This window comes from Rutidosis leptorrhynchoides, chromosome 3 (genome assembly GCF_046630445.1).
Source record: "Rutidosis leptorrhynchoides isolate AG116_Rl617_1_P2 chromosome 3, CSIRO_AGI_Rlap_v1, whole genome shotgun sequence".
Lineage (NCBI taxonomy): Eukaryota > Viridiplantae > Streptophyta > Magnoliopsida > Asterales > Asteraceae > Rutidosis > Rutidosis leptorrhynchoides.
The window spans coordinates 244577276-244596529 of record NC_092335.1 but is presented as its reverse complement, the minus strand read 5'-3'; the positions used below and the strand labels follow the sequence as shown (position 1 = coordinate 244596529).

The 19254-nt window shown below is 35.4% G+C and overlaps 4 protein-coding genes across 4 annotated transcripts in view; 3 read left to right on the top strand and 1 right to left on the bottom strand.

The window, feature by feature from the left end:
- Positions 1-1579: 1579 nt before the first annotated feature.
- Positions 1580-2260, top strand: LOC139900920 (uncharacterized). Its single transcript, XM_071883668.1, has one exon. The coding sequence runs from the start codon at positions 1580-1582 to the stop codon at positions 2258-2260; it is 681 nt and encodes a 226-aa protein (XP_071739769.1).
- An 831-nt stretch (positions 2261-3091) lies between these two features.
- Positions 3092-10895, top strand: LOC139900919 (uncharacterized). Its single transcript, XM_071883667.1, has 6 exons — positions 3092-3478; positions 3668-4152; positions 8329-8336; positions 8437-8448; positions 8543-8582; positions 10772-10895. Exons 1-6 carry the CDS (start codon positions 3092-3094, stop codon positions 10893-10895), a joined length of 1056 nt encoding a protein of 351 aa, XP_071739768.1.
- Positions 10896-11645: 750 nt separating this feature from the next.
- On the bottom strand, positions 11646-14626 carry LOC139897328 (GDSL esterase/lipase At5g45670-like). Its single transcript, XM_071880022.1, has 5 exons — positions 14336-14626; positions 13353-13477; positions 13012-13257; positions 12075-12330; positions 11646-11981 (listed from the first exon to the last, which is right to left on the bottom strand). Exons 1-5 carry the CDS (start codon positions 14589-14591, stop codon positions 11758-11760), a joined length of 1107 nt encoding a protein of 368 aa, XP_071736123.1. The 5' UTR covers positions 14592-14626; the 3' UTR covers positions 11646-11757.
- Positions 14627-15758: 1132 nt separating this feature from the next.
- LOC139900918 (uncharacterized) overlaps positions 15759-19254 on the top strand; it is a 29984-nt gene continuing 26488 nt past the window's right edge. Inside the window, exons 1-2 of the mRNA XM_071883666.1 lie at positions 15759-15933; positions 15977-16807. Coding sequence (XP_071739767.1) covers positions 15759-15933; positions 15977-16807 — 1006 coding nt within the window. The remainder of the gene's footprint in view (positions 15934-15976; positions 16808-19254) is intronic.

Genomic DNA, 19254 nt, shown 5'->3' with positions numbered 1-19254 from the left:
GTGATATCGACGAAGAACCTAAGGCTGTGAACCTCAAGAAATTGAGCCCCCACCAAATACTACATCAACCCTCAAAAAAAGCAGTTGCCACTATAACCACCAAACCCAATGACACCACCACCACCACTCGAGACCAAAAGCGACCGCCACCAACAGGGTGTTGAACCGCTAAGCCTCCTACGAGAGATACCCGGCAAACCACCGGTAACCCACGTTGTGCCACCTTCATCCGTGACAGCAAGCACCCATCACCAATTGGCTAGGGCTGCCACTTGCCGACAGATAGAAAACTAGAGGACGGCCACCCCAACGAGCACAAAACTAACATTAACGAAGAACGTACACCTGAGACAGATGACTACCAACACCAATAGGGTGGTGAGCCTCCCCACCACTGGTAAGAAGAGGCTAGAAACCAAACTTTAATGAGGAAACAGTCAGATGAGGTGATACAAGAGCAGAGCACACACACCGATGAAAGAAGGAGTAATAAACCACCTAGAACCCAACCACCATAAGAACAACATTGGAGAGAGGACCGAGTCGCTAGATTTAACCTGAATCTTAGGAAAAAGGAAAAACAAAGCACCGAAACTCAACTCTATTTAATGTAGATTTCGGGTTCATTGTTAGGGTTACGAACCTAAACTCAACTCTAGCCGTGAATTCGATTCTCTGAAGGTCTAGCACTCTGGTATATTGATCTATAACATCTAAAAGTCGATTTAATCAATTAGATCATAGTAATTGAGTCATTTTTGGTCTGTAAACTCTCTCTCTCTCTCTCCAACGGCTCCATCACATCTCCAAGTTTACAACATAATTTCTTACTGTAATTTACTCTCTGATCTTGGTCTCTTTGAGTACACCACCACCACCACCACCGATTAACAGGAAATTCTTTTACGATCAAAACCCGGTAAATCTCAACGGCAGCAGAACTCTCACGCGCCACGCGCCACCCTGCCGGAATCTTGTTTTCCTGATCAGTGTAACATCACCACTGACACCTTGCCGGAGTTATTGTTGTTGCCATCTCCACACCTAGTTGGTTGGACGTTTCTGACTCTCAGAACACCTGAAAACTTGGTTCCTTGACTGGGTTATTTCTACTCCCTTTTTACCTCTTTCTAATTCACAATTTAATTATCTACACTACGTTCATATTATTACTTATTGCCATTAATTTCTGTGGTATGCTCACTTTGCTATCAATATTAGTGCTGCACTTGCTTCCCTGATATTAAATTCTCTTACTGTTATACTAAGATTAATTATTAATTGTAAATCTAATATATTATATTAATTAGATATTCGATCAATATTAATTTTTTACTATTATTTGTATTAGTAAAGTGGCATATATACTAATTAATTTTATTATTCTATTGACTTGGTAATATTATTGTGTAAGTCAATATTTATACGTTAAATTTTACTAAGAGTCTAGTATTATATTCGGTATTGTTATTACTAGTGTTAATTTTTGTTATTACTAGTTGTAATTTTTCTGTTCATTTATCGCTCTCGTTTCATAGGGGAAGATAGACTTTAGTCATTCTCATGGTTACTTGAGGTCATGTTCTTCGAGCTCAGGGCGGGTAGGTTTGTAGGATCTAGAAGCGGCAATAGGTTAGCGAAGCCGGTTAGGATTAGAGCAGGTAGTTGGAATGTGGGCACTTTGACCGGCAAACGTTATGAACTAGTGGAGACTTTACGTAAACGTAAAGTGGACATTTTGTATGTCCAAGAGACTAGATGGAAGGGTCGAGGGGCAGTTAAGATCAAGGACTACAAGCTGTGGTTCTCGGGATCGAGAGTAGCTAGAAACGGTGTTGGGATTTTTATTGGACCACCCTATAACGAGAATGTCGTGGATGTGAGTAGAAGGTGCGATAGGATTATGTCGGTTAGGTTAGTTATCCAGGAGGTGACCTACACGGTCATTAGCACTTACGCACCGCATGCGGGCCTTGGCGCAGCTGAAAAGAGACACTTCTGGGAATCGTTAGACAAGGTTGTGAGGATGTGCCCTCCGGACCATCGTTTACTTATTGGGGGGGACCTAAATGGTCATATAGGATCGAATGTCGAGGGTTATCCGGGTGCCCATGGGGGCTTTGGGTACGGAGTAAGAAATGAGGAAGGGCTCTCTATTCTCGATTTTGCTGTTGCTCACGATTTGGTTGTTGCGAATTCGCTCTTCAGGAAGACGAATGCCCAGCTAGCAACTTTTCATAGCGGGGGTCATAGTACCTAGATTGACTATTTGTTACTTCGCAAAGGGGATATTAGGACATGTGGGGACTGTAAGGCCCTGACGGATTTGACGTGCTCCTCCCAGCACAGATTGTTGGTTATGGATTTGGTTCTCCGGAGACGGGTCACCAGGAGTGTAAGGCCCGTCCAACCTAAAATCCTATGGAAGAAGTTGAACGGAGAGAAAGCAGAGACTTTTAAAACTTTGGTTGTGGATAGAGTTGAGGCAGAATTGGAAATGGTATCTCAGGATGAGGCGGACCAGATGTGGACCTTTCTGGCGTCCACCATTAGAGAGGCAGCCAAGGAAGCCTTAGGTGTAGCAGTAGGAACATCGAGAGGACATAGGTCGGATAGAGAATCATGGTGGCTTAGCGACGAGATTCAAAGCAAAGTCGCGCTTAAGCAACTAAGGTTTAGGGAGCTCATCACTTGTCGGGAGGGGACTCCGGCCGGTAGAACTAGGGCTAAAGAGAGATATAAAGAAGCTAAAAGAGAAGCTAAGAAGGCTGTAGCCCGTGCAACATATGAAGATTTATATAGGAAACTAGACTCCAAAGAAGGAGCAAATGATATCTACAGGATAGCCAAAGCTAGGGAGCGAAGGCGCAGGGACCTAGATAACATCAAGTTTATCAAAAATGAAGCTGGTCAAACCTTAGTAAAGGAAGATGAAATTTGGAAAAGATGGGAAGGGTATTTCTCATCCCTTTTGGCTGAAGGAAGACCCGAATGTCACGAAGATCCGCATGTTTCTGATATAGAACAATCTCGGAACAACTTAGATTGTGGGAGGATCAACCAAGAGGAAGTAAGATCGGCACTATGAAAGATGGGGAGAAATAAAGCTGCAGGACCGGACCAGATCCCCGTTGAGGCGTGGCGGTGCCTCGGCGACGATGGTGTTAGGTGGTTGACTTGCCTTTTCAACAAGACGTATCAAAGCTCTAAAATGCCTTTGAAATGGAGAGTGAGCGAGATTATTCCCATCTATAAGAACAAGGAGGATGCTCAAACTTGCGGTAACTATAGAGGTATAAAATTACTTAGTCATACTATGAAATTCTGGGAGAGAGTGATCGAGACTAGACTTCGACGCGTAACAAATGTTTCGGAAAACCAATTTGGTTTCATGCCAGGGCATTCTTCGATAGAGGCTATCCATATTACTAGGAACCTTATGGTGAAGTATAGAGAAAAGCAAAAGAACCTTGAGATGGTTTTCATAGACCTAGAAAAGGCCTACGATTGCGTTCCACGAAATTTGATTTGGAAGACCCTTAGAGATAGAAGTATCCTGAGTAGATATATTAGTGTTATTAGGGATATGTACGAAGGGGCGAAGTCTTGCATCTGAACGCCGGTGGGAAATACCGAAGTTTTTCCACTAGAAGTTGGCCTGCATCAGGGATCGGCCCTTAGCCCTTTTCTTTTCGCTTTGATTCTTGATGAGTTGTCTCGAGGGATACAAGAGCGTATCCCTTGGTGCTTAATTTTTGCAGATGATATTGTGCTTGTTTCCGAATCTAAGGAGGAGCTTAATAGAAGACTAGAGCAATGGAGGGGGGCCTTAGAAGGTAATGGTCTACAAATTAGTAGACAAAAGACGGAATATCTTAGATGTGATTTCGATAGAAACAATGATGATCAAGATGATGGAGTGAACATCTGCATTGGAGACCAGATCTTGCATCCACAAACCTCGTTTAGGTACCTAGGTTCGATGCTCTACAAATTGGGGAGGATAGATGAAGACGTGTCCCACCGTATTAAAGTAGGGTGGGTGAAGTGGAGAGCAGCGACTGGAGTCTTATGCGACAGGAAGATCCCTCTAAAGTTGAAAGGAAAATTCTTCAAGGTGACAATTAGACCTGCCATGCTATACGGATCAGAGTGTTGGCCAATGACGAAGGCGCAAGAGAGAAGGATGGAGGTGGCAGAGATAAGGATGCTTAGGTGGACATGCGGTAAGATGATGTTGGATATGATTCCAAATAGTGTTTTTAGGGAGAACCTAAAAGTTAGAAGCATCATCGACAAGCTAAGAGAAGAACGGCTTCGATGGTTTGGGCATGTGAGGAGGCGACCCCTTACTGCACCTGTTAGGAGAGTCGAGGCACTTACAGTTGACGGTGTAAGGAGAAGGGGTAGACCCACACGTAGGTGGGAGGATAGAATAAAGCTCGACTTGAAGGAGCTTTTACTGACCGAGGACATGACTTCTGATAGAAATGCCTGGAGGGCTAGAATTAGAATAGACTAGTAGGCTTTGATTTGTATGTGTCTTTGCGGGTAGGGTTGCTTGTGGGTATGTGTAGTGACATGAACTTTTCCATGTTTATATATATTAAATGAAATTGTTATTTACATGATTAAGTGTTTCCAACATGTTAAGCATTTAAACTTGTTAAGACTTGATTAATTTAAATAGGTTTCATATAGACAATTGACCACCCAAGTTGACCGATGATTCACGAACGTTAAAACTTGTAAAAACTATATGATGACATATATATGATTATATATATAGTTAACATGATATTAGTATAAGTAAGTATCTCATTAGGTATTTTAACAATGAGTTATATACATAAAAATGAGACTATTGAATTTAAGAAACTCGAAAACGATATATATAACGATTATCGTTATATCAACGTCTTACTAAGTACATATGAATCATATTAAGATATTGATACACTTGATTAATTATGTTAAATGATAAGTAAATATATCATTAAGTGTATTAACAATGAACTACATATGTAAAAATAAGACTACTAACTTAATGATTTCGAAACGAGACATATATGTAACGATTATCGTTGTAACGACATTTAACTGTATATATATCATACTAAGATATATTATATATCATAATATCATGATAATGTAATAATTTACCATCTATTTAGATATAATAAATATTGGGTTAACAATATTTAACATGATCGTTAACTTAAAGGTTTCAAATCAACATTTACATGTAACGACTAACGATGACTTAACGACTCAGTTAAAATGTATATATATGTAGTGTTTTAATATGTATTCATACACTTTTGAAAGACTTCAAGACACTTATCAAAATACTTCTACTTAACAAAAATGCTTACAATTACATCCTCGTTCAGTTTCATCAACAATTCTACTCGTATGCACCCGTATTCGTACTCGTACAATACACAGCTTTTAGATGTATGTATTATTGGTATATATACTCCAATGATCAGCTCTTAGCAGCCCATGTGAGTCACCTAATACATGTGGGAACCATTATTTGGCAACTAGCATGAAATATCTCATAAAATTACAAAAATATGAGTAATCATTCATGACTTATTTACATGAAAACAAAATTACACATCCTTTATATCTAATCCATATACCAACGACCAAAAACACCTACAAACACTTTCATTCTTCAATTTTCTTCATCTAAGTAATCTCTATCAAGTTCTATCTTCAAGTTCTAAGTGTTCTTCATAAATTCTACAAGTTCTAGTTTCATAAAATCAAGAATACTTCCAAGTTTACTAGCTCACTTCCAATCTTGTAAAGTGATCATCCAACCTCAAGAAATCCTTGTTGTTTACAGTAGGATATTATTCTAAATCAAGGTAATACTCATATACAAACTTTGATTCAATTCCTATAACTATAACTATCTTAATTCGAGTGATAATCTTACTTGAACTTTTTTTCGTGTCATGATTCTACTTCAGGAACTTTCAAGCCATCCAAGATCCTTTGAAGCTAGATCATTTCTTGTCACTTCCAGTAGGTTTACCTGCTAAACTTGAGGTAGTAATGATGTTCATAACATCATTTGATTCATACATATAAAACTATCTTATTCGAAGATTTGAACATGTAATCACTAGAACATAGTTTAGTTAATTCTAAACTTGTTCGCAAACAAAAGTTAATCCTTCTAACTTGAATTTTAAAATCAACTAAACACATGTTATATATCTATATGATATGCTAACTTAATGATTTAAAACCGGAAAACACGAAAAATACCGTAAAAACGGATATACGCCGTCGTAGTAACACCGCGGGCTGTTTTGGGTTAGTTAATTAAAAACTATGATAAATTTTGATTTAAAAGTTGTTCTTTTGGGAAAATGATTTTTCTTATGAACATGAAACTATATCCAAAAATCATGGTTAAACTCAAAGTGGAAGTATGTTTTCCAAAATGGTCATCTAAACGTCGTTCTTTCGACTGAAATGACTACCTTTACAAAAATGACTTGTAACCTGTAATTCCAACTATAAACTTATACTTTTTCTGTATAGATTCATAAACTTAAGTTCAATATGAAACCATAGCAATTGGATTCACTCAAAACGGATTTAAAACGAAGAAGTTATGGGTAAAACAAGATTGGTTATTTTTGCTTGTTGTAGCTACGTGAAAATTGGTAACAAATCTATATTAATCATATCCTAGCTAACTTATATTGTATTATACATGTATTGTAATATATTATGTAATCTTGGGATACCATAGACACGTATACAAATGGTTTGACATATCATATCGACCCATCTATATATATTATTTGGAACAACCATAGACACTCTATATGCAGTAATGTTGGAGTTAGCTATACAGGGTTGAGGTTGATTCCAAAAATATATATACTTTGAGTTGTGATCTAGCCTGAGACGTGTATACACTGGGTCGTGGATTGATTCAAGATAATATATATCGATTTATTTCTGTACATCTAATTGTGGACAACTAGTTGTAGATTACTAACGAGGACAGCTGACTTAATAAACTTAAAACATTAAAACGTATTAAAAATGTTGTAAATATATTTTGAACATACTTTGATATACATGTACATATTTGTTATAGGTTCGTGAATCGACCAGTGGCCAAGTCTTACTTCCCGACGAAGTAAAAATCTGTGAAAGTGAGTTATAGTCCCACTTTTAAAATCTAATATTTTGGGATGAGAATACATGCAGTTTTATAAATGTTTTACGAAATAGACACAAGTAAATGAAACTACATTATATGGGTGAATGATCGAAGCCGAATATGCCCCTTTTGCTTGGTAACCTAAGAATTAGTAAACCGATCTACTAATTGACGCGAATCCTAAAGATAGATCTATTGGGCCTAACGAACCCCATCCAAAGTACCGGATGCTTTAGTACTTCGAATTCGTTTTTATCATGTTCGAAGGATTTTCCGGAATAATAGGGGATATTCTTATATGCATCTTGTTAATGTCGGTTACCAGGTGTTCACCATATGAATGAATTTTATCTCTATGTATGGGATGTATATTGAAATATGAAATCTTGTGGTCTATTATTATGATTTGATAATATATAGGTTAAACCTATAATTTACCAACATTTTTGTTGACGTTTTAAGCATGTTTATTCTCAGGTGATTATTAAGAGCTTCCGCTGTTGCATACTAAAATAAGGACAAGATTTGGAGTCCATGCTTGTATGATATTATGTAAAAACTGCATTCAAGAAACTTATTTTTGATGTAATATATTCTTATTGTAAACCATTATGTAATGGTCGTGTGTAAACGGTATATTTTAGATTATCATTATTTGATAATCTACGTAATGCTTTTTAAACCTTTATCGATAAAATAAAGGTTATGGTTGTTTTAAAAATGAATGCAGTCTTTGAAAAACGTCTCATATAGAGGTCAAAATCTCGCGACGAAATCAATTAATATGGAACGTTTATAATCAATATGAACGGGACATTTCAGCATGTGGGCATGGGTGAATGTGTGTATGTGTCTTCTTTTATTGTGATGTTCGCATGAATGTTGTGTACGTATGTATCTTCTTGTTTGTGTATTTTCGGCTTTGCATTTAACCAGGACCCCGTCTTGGTTTGGATGCTTGCATGTTTAGGTTAGGATGTTTTTGAGTATGTATGATTATGGTTGTTTTTATGTGTGCATTTATGCTTGCCTGGTGTATGTTTATGGATGTTTGTAAGTATGTTTTTGTATGGAAGTATGTATGCCTTTGTAAGTATGCTTATGTTTGTTTCTATGTTTTGTATGTTTAGGGATGTAGGTATGTTATTGGGTATGTATGTATGCGTATATGTGTGTACTTTTTTTTTTTTTTTGTACGCATGTATGTTTCATGTATCTATGTTTTATGTTTCGTTTAGGTAAGGTTTTATGTATGTATGAGTGGGTGTATGGATGCATGTTTGTAGGCTTATGTTTTGTACATATGTATACATTTTTTTTTTTTTTTTTTTTTTGTGTGTGTAGCATTTCTCAATTTGTCTGGAGCCCTCCACAGCTGTATTAGGTACGTTCCCATATACTTATATATAGTTTTTTTTTCTGTAGTTATTTACTATTATTACTAGTATTACTATCAATAATATTATTATTATTATTATTATTATTATTTTTTTTTTACATATATATATATATATATATATATATATATATATATATATATATATATATATATATATATATATATATATCCCTAATTTTGGAGGCAACATCAAGCGTCAATTTATGGGCGACTTGACTGCCGCTTAGAGGCTAAATTGAACTCAAGCTTGATTTAAAACCCATGAAAATTTGTTTCTACCATTCTCATCGGGTTTCTTTTTTATTACTTTTTATCATGTACGGACCTTTTTTTTTTTTTACCTTATTTATTTTTATTTGGTTTTGTTTTGTTTTATTTTTATTTTTTGTTTTTCTACTCTTTGGGCCGGAGGTCCTCTTGGAATCAATCTCTTTATGAATAGAGGGAGGGAGGACTCTCTCTACTCTTGTGAGTGTTTCACTCGGGGTGGAGAAATGATTTCTCTTTATTCTAAGATAGAGGAAGGATTGTCTACGTCCCACCTCCCCCATACCTCACACATGTGGGATTGGGTATGTTGTTGTTGTTGTTGTTGTTGTTGTTGTTGTTGTTGTTGTTGTTGTTGTTGTTGTTGTTGTTGTTGCTGTAATTGAGTCGTTTTTGATTTAAACTCAATATCGAGTTATTACGCACTCGATATTGAAGATTTGATCGATTAATACCGTTTAATCGTTCCTACATCTTCGATACAAAGATGGTCAACGAATGTAACCCCACCATTTGTAGACTTTAACCCAAATTTTCCGAACATTTTTACAAGTAAGAAGAGAATGATCTAGCGTCTCAATATCGTCATCACATAGCGGTCAACGAATGGAGTGAAGATCGATGCTCCGTTTATCTAATTCCGATAAAACGGATAATCTTTTTCGTTTTGCCCGCCATACGAAAACTTCCATTTTTTTTGAAACCATATTATTTATCAAAGTTTCGCAAGAAGAGATACATGGAGGAACAATTTTTGCAAAAATTAAAGGGAAAATTGTTTGAAAATACGTTGAACTTTCACTCAATTACTATTGTATGCATCCAACTTTCATACTTACTATTGTATGCGTTAAACTATTTACTTCGTTCTATTGTATGCAAGTTATGGGCTATAGTAGGTTAACAGCTTATGTGTATCCGGTCACAACCGCATAGGATCCAGTCAACTCTCATTTTTCTCCATGTCATCTTCCAAATAGGATCATATTCCACCGCCACCACCACTCCGTTCATCATCAACACCCCCAAACTCATTTTTAACCTCTCATAACAAAAATCCCATAAAATTCACTCCTAATTTCCCTAGATCATATACCACCCCCACCACTTCGTTCATCATTGACACCCCCAAAATAATTTTTTAACCTTTTATACAAAAAATCCAACATCATCTGAACATGAACCCTTCTTATAACCACCACCACTACCTACTTTAACTCGTTCGTTCATATCCAAAATCGTCGTCGCCTCCACTGTAAATCCATCGCGGGCGACGGTTGTTGGTGATGAGACCAAATTTTGTTACCGGAAACCCTAAATTTTACTTGAAATGTTTTGTTTAACTTCCTCCTTTACATTAGAAGAACAATTGGTAAACACGCTTTATTAAGTTTATCTGTGAAAAGTTTAGTCAAAATGATAGAAGCAATAATTTGTATACTCTCAAGTTTTTATGCAAGAAGATAAATCACCTAATTTTTCCTCAAAAAGTTTTCTCCCAACTGGGGAAACGTTAAGGGAATGTAAGGGTGCATTTGGCTGTTATAATAATTTTGATTTGAACATATATTTCTGTGTTGTCCCATACAACTTAAACTGTTGTTGACACTTTTCACCATTTTTAGGTGATTGTTAGCGGAAAGATTAAGGCTCAGCGTGCAAGAACATGACGATGATGATGGAGTAATAGAGATGACGATGATGATGGTTTCCTCAGGTCAATCAGTTAAGGAGTATATTGACTGTTGTTTTTTGATTTTCATTGTTAAAATTGGGCTTTAATGAAACTGATAATTTTAGATTTCTTCGTGTTTAGGATCTTGATTTGTTTCTAGATTTAAGTGATAGGTTTAAATGATGAAGCTGATAGGTTTTTCCAATTTGATTTAGTTTAAAGATTGTCATAGGTGTGGCAGAGGTGGTGGCGGAGGTGGCCGGAGGTGTGGCGGAAGTGGTGGCCGGAGGTGGGTTTATACTCTACATTTTACCACTTCGGTTGAAGCTGAAGGTGTTAAATTATTATCCACATAATCAGAACTTTAACTATTAATATAAAAAATATATAAATTATTATCCTATGTGGCAACAAAACCAAAAAAATGACCTAATACCGGAAGTGTAGGTAATTCAATGTATACAATAGAACAAAGTAAATAGTTTAACGCATACAATATGAAGTATGAAAGTTGAATGCATACAATAGGAATTGAGTGAAAGTTCAATGCATTTTCAAACAATTTTTCCAAAATTAAAACAGAGAACTTTAGTGACGAACTTTATTTCTAAGCTTTTATTTATACTTTATATAAGATATTTAAGATTAAGATATCTAACGGAGTAAATTTGGTTCAGCAATATCGTACAGGGTCTTTGCAATAATTTTTACTTTTGATGACCTTTGTTGTGTTTTTTTTTCTCCATATTCAGCGTCAGTTGTTTTTCTATTACAAATTTTTAACTTCATTCACTTGATATTAAAAATAGGGAATTACTCCGTAGTATTTAATTATTACAGTATTTATTGTTATTATTATTATTAATTTTGTAATTAGCTATGTTTTAAAATTGTAAATACTAATAGTGGCAGACCAACTCAATCTTGTTAGCACAAAACAGCCTGGTGTATCTTTAGCAAGAATTTTCATTTGATTTTTTTAAAATATTGCAACAAAGTATGCCCAAGGCATGCTGATTGTTAGTAATCACAGACCATGATTAAGATATGCAGTAAGATTTGTTAAACATGTACTGTACTACTTAAAATTATGGTATATATTTCATTTAAAAAATATGATAAGTACATTATCATTACAATTCAATACTAAGCCAATTATCATAAATTCAAGGTTGATACACACTATTAAATAGTACAAGTATGCAAAACATGATAAGTTCAAAGCTGGGCCAATTGACTAATATCCGTCGGATACGCATCGGATGACGCCTGAGCACGGTAAGATCTACGGCCAACGATCACATTCGCAGCTTCAGTTGGGTGAAAAGCATCCCAAAAAAGATGCTCATCTCTATTTTGACATGGTGTCTGACCAGGTAAACAAGTGATCTGACCATTGTTCTTTCCCACTCCACAACATCCAGCATTTGTCACTGTGAAACCTGCACTTTTCAAAACATTACCTTAAAAACTCTGAAATATTCATTATGCAGAACGACCAGATTAAAATGTTCTTTATAGAAGTATTTACGTACCATAAGACTGAGGGCTATTGATAATATCTTGAAAAATGTCGTAATTATTGATATAGATGAATTTGGCATCTGTTAATTCATTGTTCAAATTATTAACAAGTGATTTCAGTAAGTTGTTGAACATTTGGTTCGCGGAGTTGATCTTTGCGACACATGTAGATCCGTCTGCGCTGTTTTGAGCTAACGCGTTTGGACTACATCCAATTTGTCCGATTCCATTCAATACAAGTTTCCTTGCTCCATAGTTATACAATTCCTAAACATCCCCAAAAACATCGTTACTACTTGATTAGTAACTAGAACGTAAACTGTAACCATCAGCCTTTATCATTTTGTCAATTAAAACTTTATTGTAATTGTATGTATAAAACTTCCAATTATTGTTTTTGTATTTACACAACTTCTTATCAAAAATGGTAGATTGCTGACATGGCATTGGTTTTTTTTAAGACATGACTATATAGGTGTAAACAAGCCAAGCTATAATCGAGTTCAACTCCTTAAAGATTGATTCGATCCGAGCTTAAACGAGTTCGAGCTCAAGTTTGAACATATTTTGAAGCTCGTCGTTTAGTAAACAAGCTCGAACAAATTCATGAGTCTAAACAAGTTGTACATTCATATACAATTAATTATTATTATTATTATTGAAATATGATACACATATATACATAATTATATAATAATGACTATTTTATTTGTAAACGAGTCGAACTCGTACCCAACTTAGAGCTTGTAAGATTTCAAACAAGCCAAGCTAGAGTCTGAAACTCGAAGAGCTCGAGCTCTTTGAATTTTAAACGAATCAACTTGACTCATTTACACCCCCACAACCTGATATGGGAGTATATATGGTTACCATGTCAGCAAAAACATAACAATATAACATGTTTAATTTGCCTTATTTTCAAATTGGAAAAAGAAGTGTACTGCTTACCCTTATAAGCTGGGAATATTGCTGAATAAGAACAGAGGCATACTGTTCTGGTGTATATTGATTGCTAGTTTGGTAATAATTAGGCATGAAATAGTTATTAAGGTAATCATTGCTTCCTAATCCAACTGAATATATGCATTGTCTAAGATAATTTGAAGCTGAATCTTTGTCCCCAAGTATATCCACCACTTGCGACACCGTACTTTTGTAATTATTTACCTGCCCGCCAAAGCTAATTCGCGCTCCCTGTAATACAATACATTCGAATAGATATGTAAGATATGATTACTTTATACCATGTAGCAAACCCAATTATTAATTGAATTATAGAATGTGTGTACCAATTGTTGGCCAGTTTCGTCTCTAATTCCAGCTGCAGCTGAAGCGTAATTCACACCGTTAAGTACATCACGGCCTCTAACATTTGCATATGGTGGAATATAGCCATTAAACCCTAGCAGCTCAGCTGCAAAATGAAGAATATGACGCTCAGTATAATTTATATAATATAATATATATGTAATGTAATAGTATGCACTATGCAGTATGTAATATGTAATACTGATCGGTTTCAAGGTTTCCTCCCGGGCAGCAATGGAGGCGGGATTTATCACTGCATCGGCATAGTCGAAACGGGAGATGATCGCAACGGGTGGTTAAAGTCCCTCTCGGGTGATCCTAATTGCTGTTAATATATATATATATATATATATATATATATATATATATATATATATATATATATATATATATATATATATATATATATATATATATATATATATATATATAATATGTATATGTATAGCTATGTCAAAAGAGGGATGATTCTCACACACACTTTTTGATCCTCACACACCAATTGAGTATTATTAGAAGAGTAAAAGGTTAAAATAGGTGTGTGAGAATCAAAAAAGTGTGTGTGAGAATCATCCCCCATGTCAAAAATATCCTCATACTTAAGGGCGGATCCATAGTAGAGTAAATGACTCAACCGCCCCTGACCAATGTTTTTAGGGTATTTATGCTAAAGTTTAATGTCTTAAGTTATTATATCATTTTTTTTCTTTCTGTTTTTAAAGTTTTACCCGGCCACGTCGAACAAATTCCCTGAATCCGCTACAACGTACTATGAACTACTACCAAACTTAATCAATAAATAAAAATGCAACATCTGAAAACATCATTTAGATGAAATAAAAAGACCTATACTAAGCATTTGTATATTAAGGAATGTAGACAACAAATAATTGTAGAAAGTATCTGCAAATACTGCATCACCTTAACAGAGCAAATAAAAACAAAAGTGAAAAGGCTTAATTACCAACAGTGTCAACAACTGTTTTGCCGTTCGAAAACCTTCCGGTCGGGCCATCGGGAAAATCAATACCGTAAGGCAAGTAATTCGCTCTAGCTAACGACGTGATACGATTATTATTTCCATTATCAACCAAAGAATCACCAAAAATGAAGTAACATGGAACTTGAGGGTCACCATTAACCACAAAAGAAACCATTTGTAAAGCTAACATTGTTACCATTATATGCATAACAAACCATCTTTTTTGTTCACTTGACATTTTGTAGCTAATTAAAGTGATACAAAAAGATTGTTATTAAGGGCAAAAGGTCATGAGATGATATTCAGTGTCAAGATTGTTGTCTATTTATACACAAGTGTAAAGTGTGTTTCTAACGAATGAAAAAATAAAGAGGACCAAGTCTGATGTCTTTATGAAGTGTTACAGTTGGGGAGTTTGATAGATGGATTTACATTAAATTCAAGTAGCGTGGGTTGCAACAATGAGCACAAGTTTTATTTTCAGTTCATTGACAAATAAGAAACCATGCCTCGTTGGTGCAATAAACCCATGTACATTCAGATTCAAAGTCACTTAAATTGTTATTGTAAGACTCGTCACAACCAAAGAACTAGAAAGACGAATGACACCTCGATGTCACGTCAACACTATAACATACTGAACACGCTTTTTTTTAGAACGGCAATTTTGACATCATATACTCTCATTTGTCACTCACACACCAGTTAGGAAAAAACTCCTCATATCTATCGCGCAAAACGTACCCGAAATGCTTTATGTTAACTGTTTGGCTCACACAAAGTGAAGAATACCAGATGCACAACCTTAAAAAAAACTCCCCAGTGAAGGACACACAGTTAATCATACATTTATTATATACACAAAACAAAACTGAAAAAAAGAACCCATTCTCCTCAGTGTTAGTTCTCTCCGTCTTTTTGTGAATTGTAATTTCCTTCGAAATGAAATGGAGACGAACGTTCCCATCGATGCTAACATTTTCGATGCGTCCAATTCGTTATAAGTAGCTTTCTAAGTCATTATATTAAGATAAATGATGCAGATACAAGCGAACAAGAACAATCATTGGGCTCAGCTTTTATTAGGCCCAATCAGGCCACCACTCTGCAGGATTATTTCGTGGGCCTGAAACTAAAGTCCAACAAGTGAAAAGTTGCATACGGATGAAGTCAGAAAGGAGCAGCTGTTATCTTATGTTTATGTTTATCTATTGGGTGTTTTTTCCTATTTTCTTGTTAAGTTGTTGAACTCTAGTTAAGTAGGAGTCAAGTTGTTTTGGAACTCAGTTTTTTTTTCATTATTCTTATCATGAAATAAAGAAGAGTCGGTCTGATTTCTTTTGTGCATATTCGATTTCTTATTCAGCCTCGATCAGGACATTATCAGGTATCAGTGACGCAGGCAATGGCTGAACGAAGGTATCGTGGAGGACCCCGGGGGTACGACAATGGCCGATACGCCGACAGAGGCAGCGGTGTTGATCCGCGTGATGCAGAAATTGAGCGCTTGAACAAGCGTATAGCCGAGTTGGAAGTACGCCAACACCAAACATATGAAGACTATGATTCTGAGGAAACGGGTGATCAATGGAATGATCATAATCCATTTGCTGATCATCCCAGAGACAAGAGACAATGGTAGGGGTTATCGAGATGATCCCCTTCGCACTTTGGGAATAAAAGTCAAAATTCCCGAGTTTGCTGGAGCTTCTCATCCGGACGATTTCATTGAATGGATTAGTACGGTTGAGAGGGTGTTTGATGTTAAAGAAATTCCTGACTACTTGAAGGTGAAATTGGTGGCGATCAAGCTCAAAAAACATGCATCATTGTGGTGGGATCATGTTAAAAAACAAAGGGCCACCGCTAGAAAATCTAAGGTAGAGTCATGGGATAAAATGAAGAAATTGATGCAACGAAAGTTCTTGCCCGACAATTTTCGACAAGAGGCTTTCTTAGAATATCACAACTTGCAACAACGTTCTTCGAGTGTTGAAGAACATACACACGAATTCGAGAAACTTAGGATGAGATGTGGTGCTAAAGAGGAGGATGAACAACTCGTGGCTAGGTTTCTAGGCACGCTTAACCATGACATAGCAGATGTCGTAAGTCTCCAACCCTATCTTACCTATGAAGATGTATGTCGATTAGCTCTCAAAGTGGAGAAACAACAGGTGCATGGTAAAAACAAAATGGTCTTTAATCGTGGGTTATCCAGCCCAAAATCCAGCTTAAAACTCAGTCCAGTGGTGTCTGATAAAAAGCCTGAACAGGCCCAAAAATCAGCAGGCCAAAGCAGTAACATTCGGGCCCCTAAATGTTTCAAGTGTCAGGGTTTGGGCCACTATGCTCGTGACTGTCCAAACCAACGGACTGTCACCCTATGGGATGATTCACAAGCACCTATTTATGACACTAGTGACGAACAGGAGGACTTTATTGAAATGTCCCGTTCTTATTGATTAAAAACGTTCCATATTAATTGATTTCGTTGCGAGGTTTTGACCTCTATATGAGACGTTTTTCAAAGACTGCATTCATTTTAAAACAAACCATAACCTTTATTTCATCAATAAAGGTTTAAAAAGCTTTACGTAGATTATCAAATAATAATAATCTAAAATATCCTGTTTACACACGACCATTACATAATGGTTTATAATACAAATATGTTACAACAAAATAAGTTTCTTGAATGCAGTTTTTACACAATATCATACAAGCATGGACTCCAAATCTCGTCCTTATTTAAGTATGCGACAGCATAAGCTCTTAATAATCACCTGAGAATAAACATGCTTAAAACGTCAACAAAAATGTTGGTGAGTTATAGGTTTAACCTATATATATCAAATCATAATAATAGACCACAAGATTTCATATTTCAATACACATCCCATACATAGAGATAAAAATCATTCATATGGTGAACACCTGGTAACCGACATTAACAAGATGCATATATAAGAATATCCCCAACATTCTGGGATCCTCCTTCGGACATGATATAAATTTCGAAGTACTAAAGCATCCGGTACTTTGGATGGGGTTTGTTAGGCCCAATAGATCTATCTTTAGTATTCGCGTCAATTAGGGTGTCTGTTCCCTAATTCTTAGATTACCAGACTTAATAAAAAGGGGCATATTCGATTTCGATAATTCAACCATAGAATGTAGTTTCACGTACTTGTGTCTATTTTGTAAATCATTTATAAAACCTGCGTGTATTCTCATCCCAAAAATATTAGATTTTAAAAGTGGGACTATAGCTCACTTTCACAGATTTTTACTTCGTCGGGAAGTAAGACTTGGCCACTGGTTGATTCACGAACCTATAACAATATATACATATATATCAAAGTATGTTCAAAATATATTTACAACACTTTTAATATATTTTGATGTTTTAAGTTTATTAAGTCAGCTGTCCTCGTTAGTAACCTACAACTAGTTGTCCACAGTTAGATGTACAGAAATAAATCGATAAATATTATCTTGAATCAATCCACGACCCAGTGTATACGTATCTCAGTATTGATCACAACTCAAACTATATATATTTTGGAATCAACCTCAACCCTGTATAGCTAACTCCAACATTCACATATAGAGTGTCTATGGTTGTTCCGAAATATATATAGATGTGTCGACATGATAGGTTGAAACATTGTATACGTGTCTATGGTATCTCAAGATTACATAATATACAATACAAGTTGATTAAGTTATGGTTGGAATAGATTTGTTACCAATTTTCACGTAGCTAAAATGAGAAAAATTATCCAATCTTGTTTTACCCATAACTTCTTCATTTTAAATCCGTTTTGAGTGAATAAAATTGCTATGGTTTCATATTGAACTCTATTTTATGAATCTAAACAGAAAAAGTATAGGTTTATAGTCAAAAAAATAAGTTACAAGTCGTTTTTGTAAAGGTAGTCATTTCAGTCGAAAGAACGACGTCTAGATGACCATTTTAGAAAACATACTTCCACTTTGAGTTTAAGTATAATTTTTGGATATAGTTTCATGTTCATAATAAAAATAATTTTCTCAGAATAACAACTTTTAAATCAAAGTTTATCATAGTTTTTAATTAACTAACCCAAAACAGCCCGCGGTGTTACTACGACGGCGTAAATCCGGTTTTACGGTGTTTTTCGTGTTTCCAGGTTTTAAATCATTAAGTTAGCATATCATATAGATATAGAACATGTGTTTAGTTGATTTTAAAAGTCAAGTTAGAAGGATTAACTTTTGTTTGCGAACAAGTTTAGAATTAACTAAACTATGTTCTAGTGATTACAAGTTTAAACCTTCGAATAAGATAGCTTTATATGTATGAATCGAATGATGTTATGAACATCATTACTACCTTAAGTTCCTTGGATAAACCTACTGGAAAAGAGAAAAATGGATCTAGCTTCAACGGATCCTTAGATGGCTCGAAGTTCTTGAAGCAGAATCATGAAGATTGTTATAGTTATAGAAATTGAACCAAAGTTTGAATATGATTATTACCTTGTTTTAGAATGATAACCTACTGTAAGAAATAAAGATTTCTTGAGGTTGGATGATCACCTTACAAGATTGGAAGTGAGCTAGCAAACTTGAAAGTATTCTTGATTTTATGTAACTAGAACTTGTAGAATTTATGAAGAACACTTAGAACTTGAAGATAGAACTTGAGAGAGATCAATTAGATGAAGAAAATTGAAGAATGAAAGTGTTTGTAGGTGTTTTTGGTCGTTGGTGTATGGATTAGATATAAAGGATATGTAATGTTGTTTTCATGTAAATAAGTCATGAATGATTACTCATATTTTTGTAATTTTATGAGATATTTCATGCTAGTTGCCAAATGATGGTTCCCACATGTGTTAGGTGACTCACATGGC

Coding starts and splice junctions, on each gene's coding strand:
- LOC139900920 (XM_071883668.1), top strand. CDS start 1,580: ATGTTCTTCGAGCTCAGGGCGGGTAGGTTTGTAGGATCTAGAAGCGGC.
- LOC139900919 (XM_071883667.1), top strand. CDS start 3,092: ATGGGGAGAAATAAAGCTGCAGGACCGGACCAGATCCCCGTTGAGGCG. Junction 3,479..3,667: donor AGCAAAAGAACCTTGAGATG/GTTTTCATAGAC, acceptor GGCCTGCATCAG/GGATCGGCCCTTAGCCCTTT. Junction 8,583..10,771: donor GCCCTCCACAGCTGTATTAG/GTACGTTCCCAT, acceptor AGATTGTCATAG/GTGTGGCAGAGGTGGTGGCG.
- LOC139897328 (XM_071880022.1), bottom strand. CDS start 14,591: ATGTCAAGTGAACAAAAAAGATGGTTTGTTATGCATATAATGGTAACA. Junction 13,258..13,352: donor ACGAAACTGGCCAACAATTG/GTACACACATTC, acceptor ATTGTATTACAG/GGAGCGCGAATTAGCTTTGG. Junction 12,331..13,011: donor AATATTCCCAGCTTATAAGG/GTAAGCAGTACA, acceptor GGGGATGTTTAG/GAATTGTATAACTATGGAGC.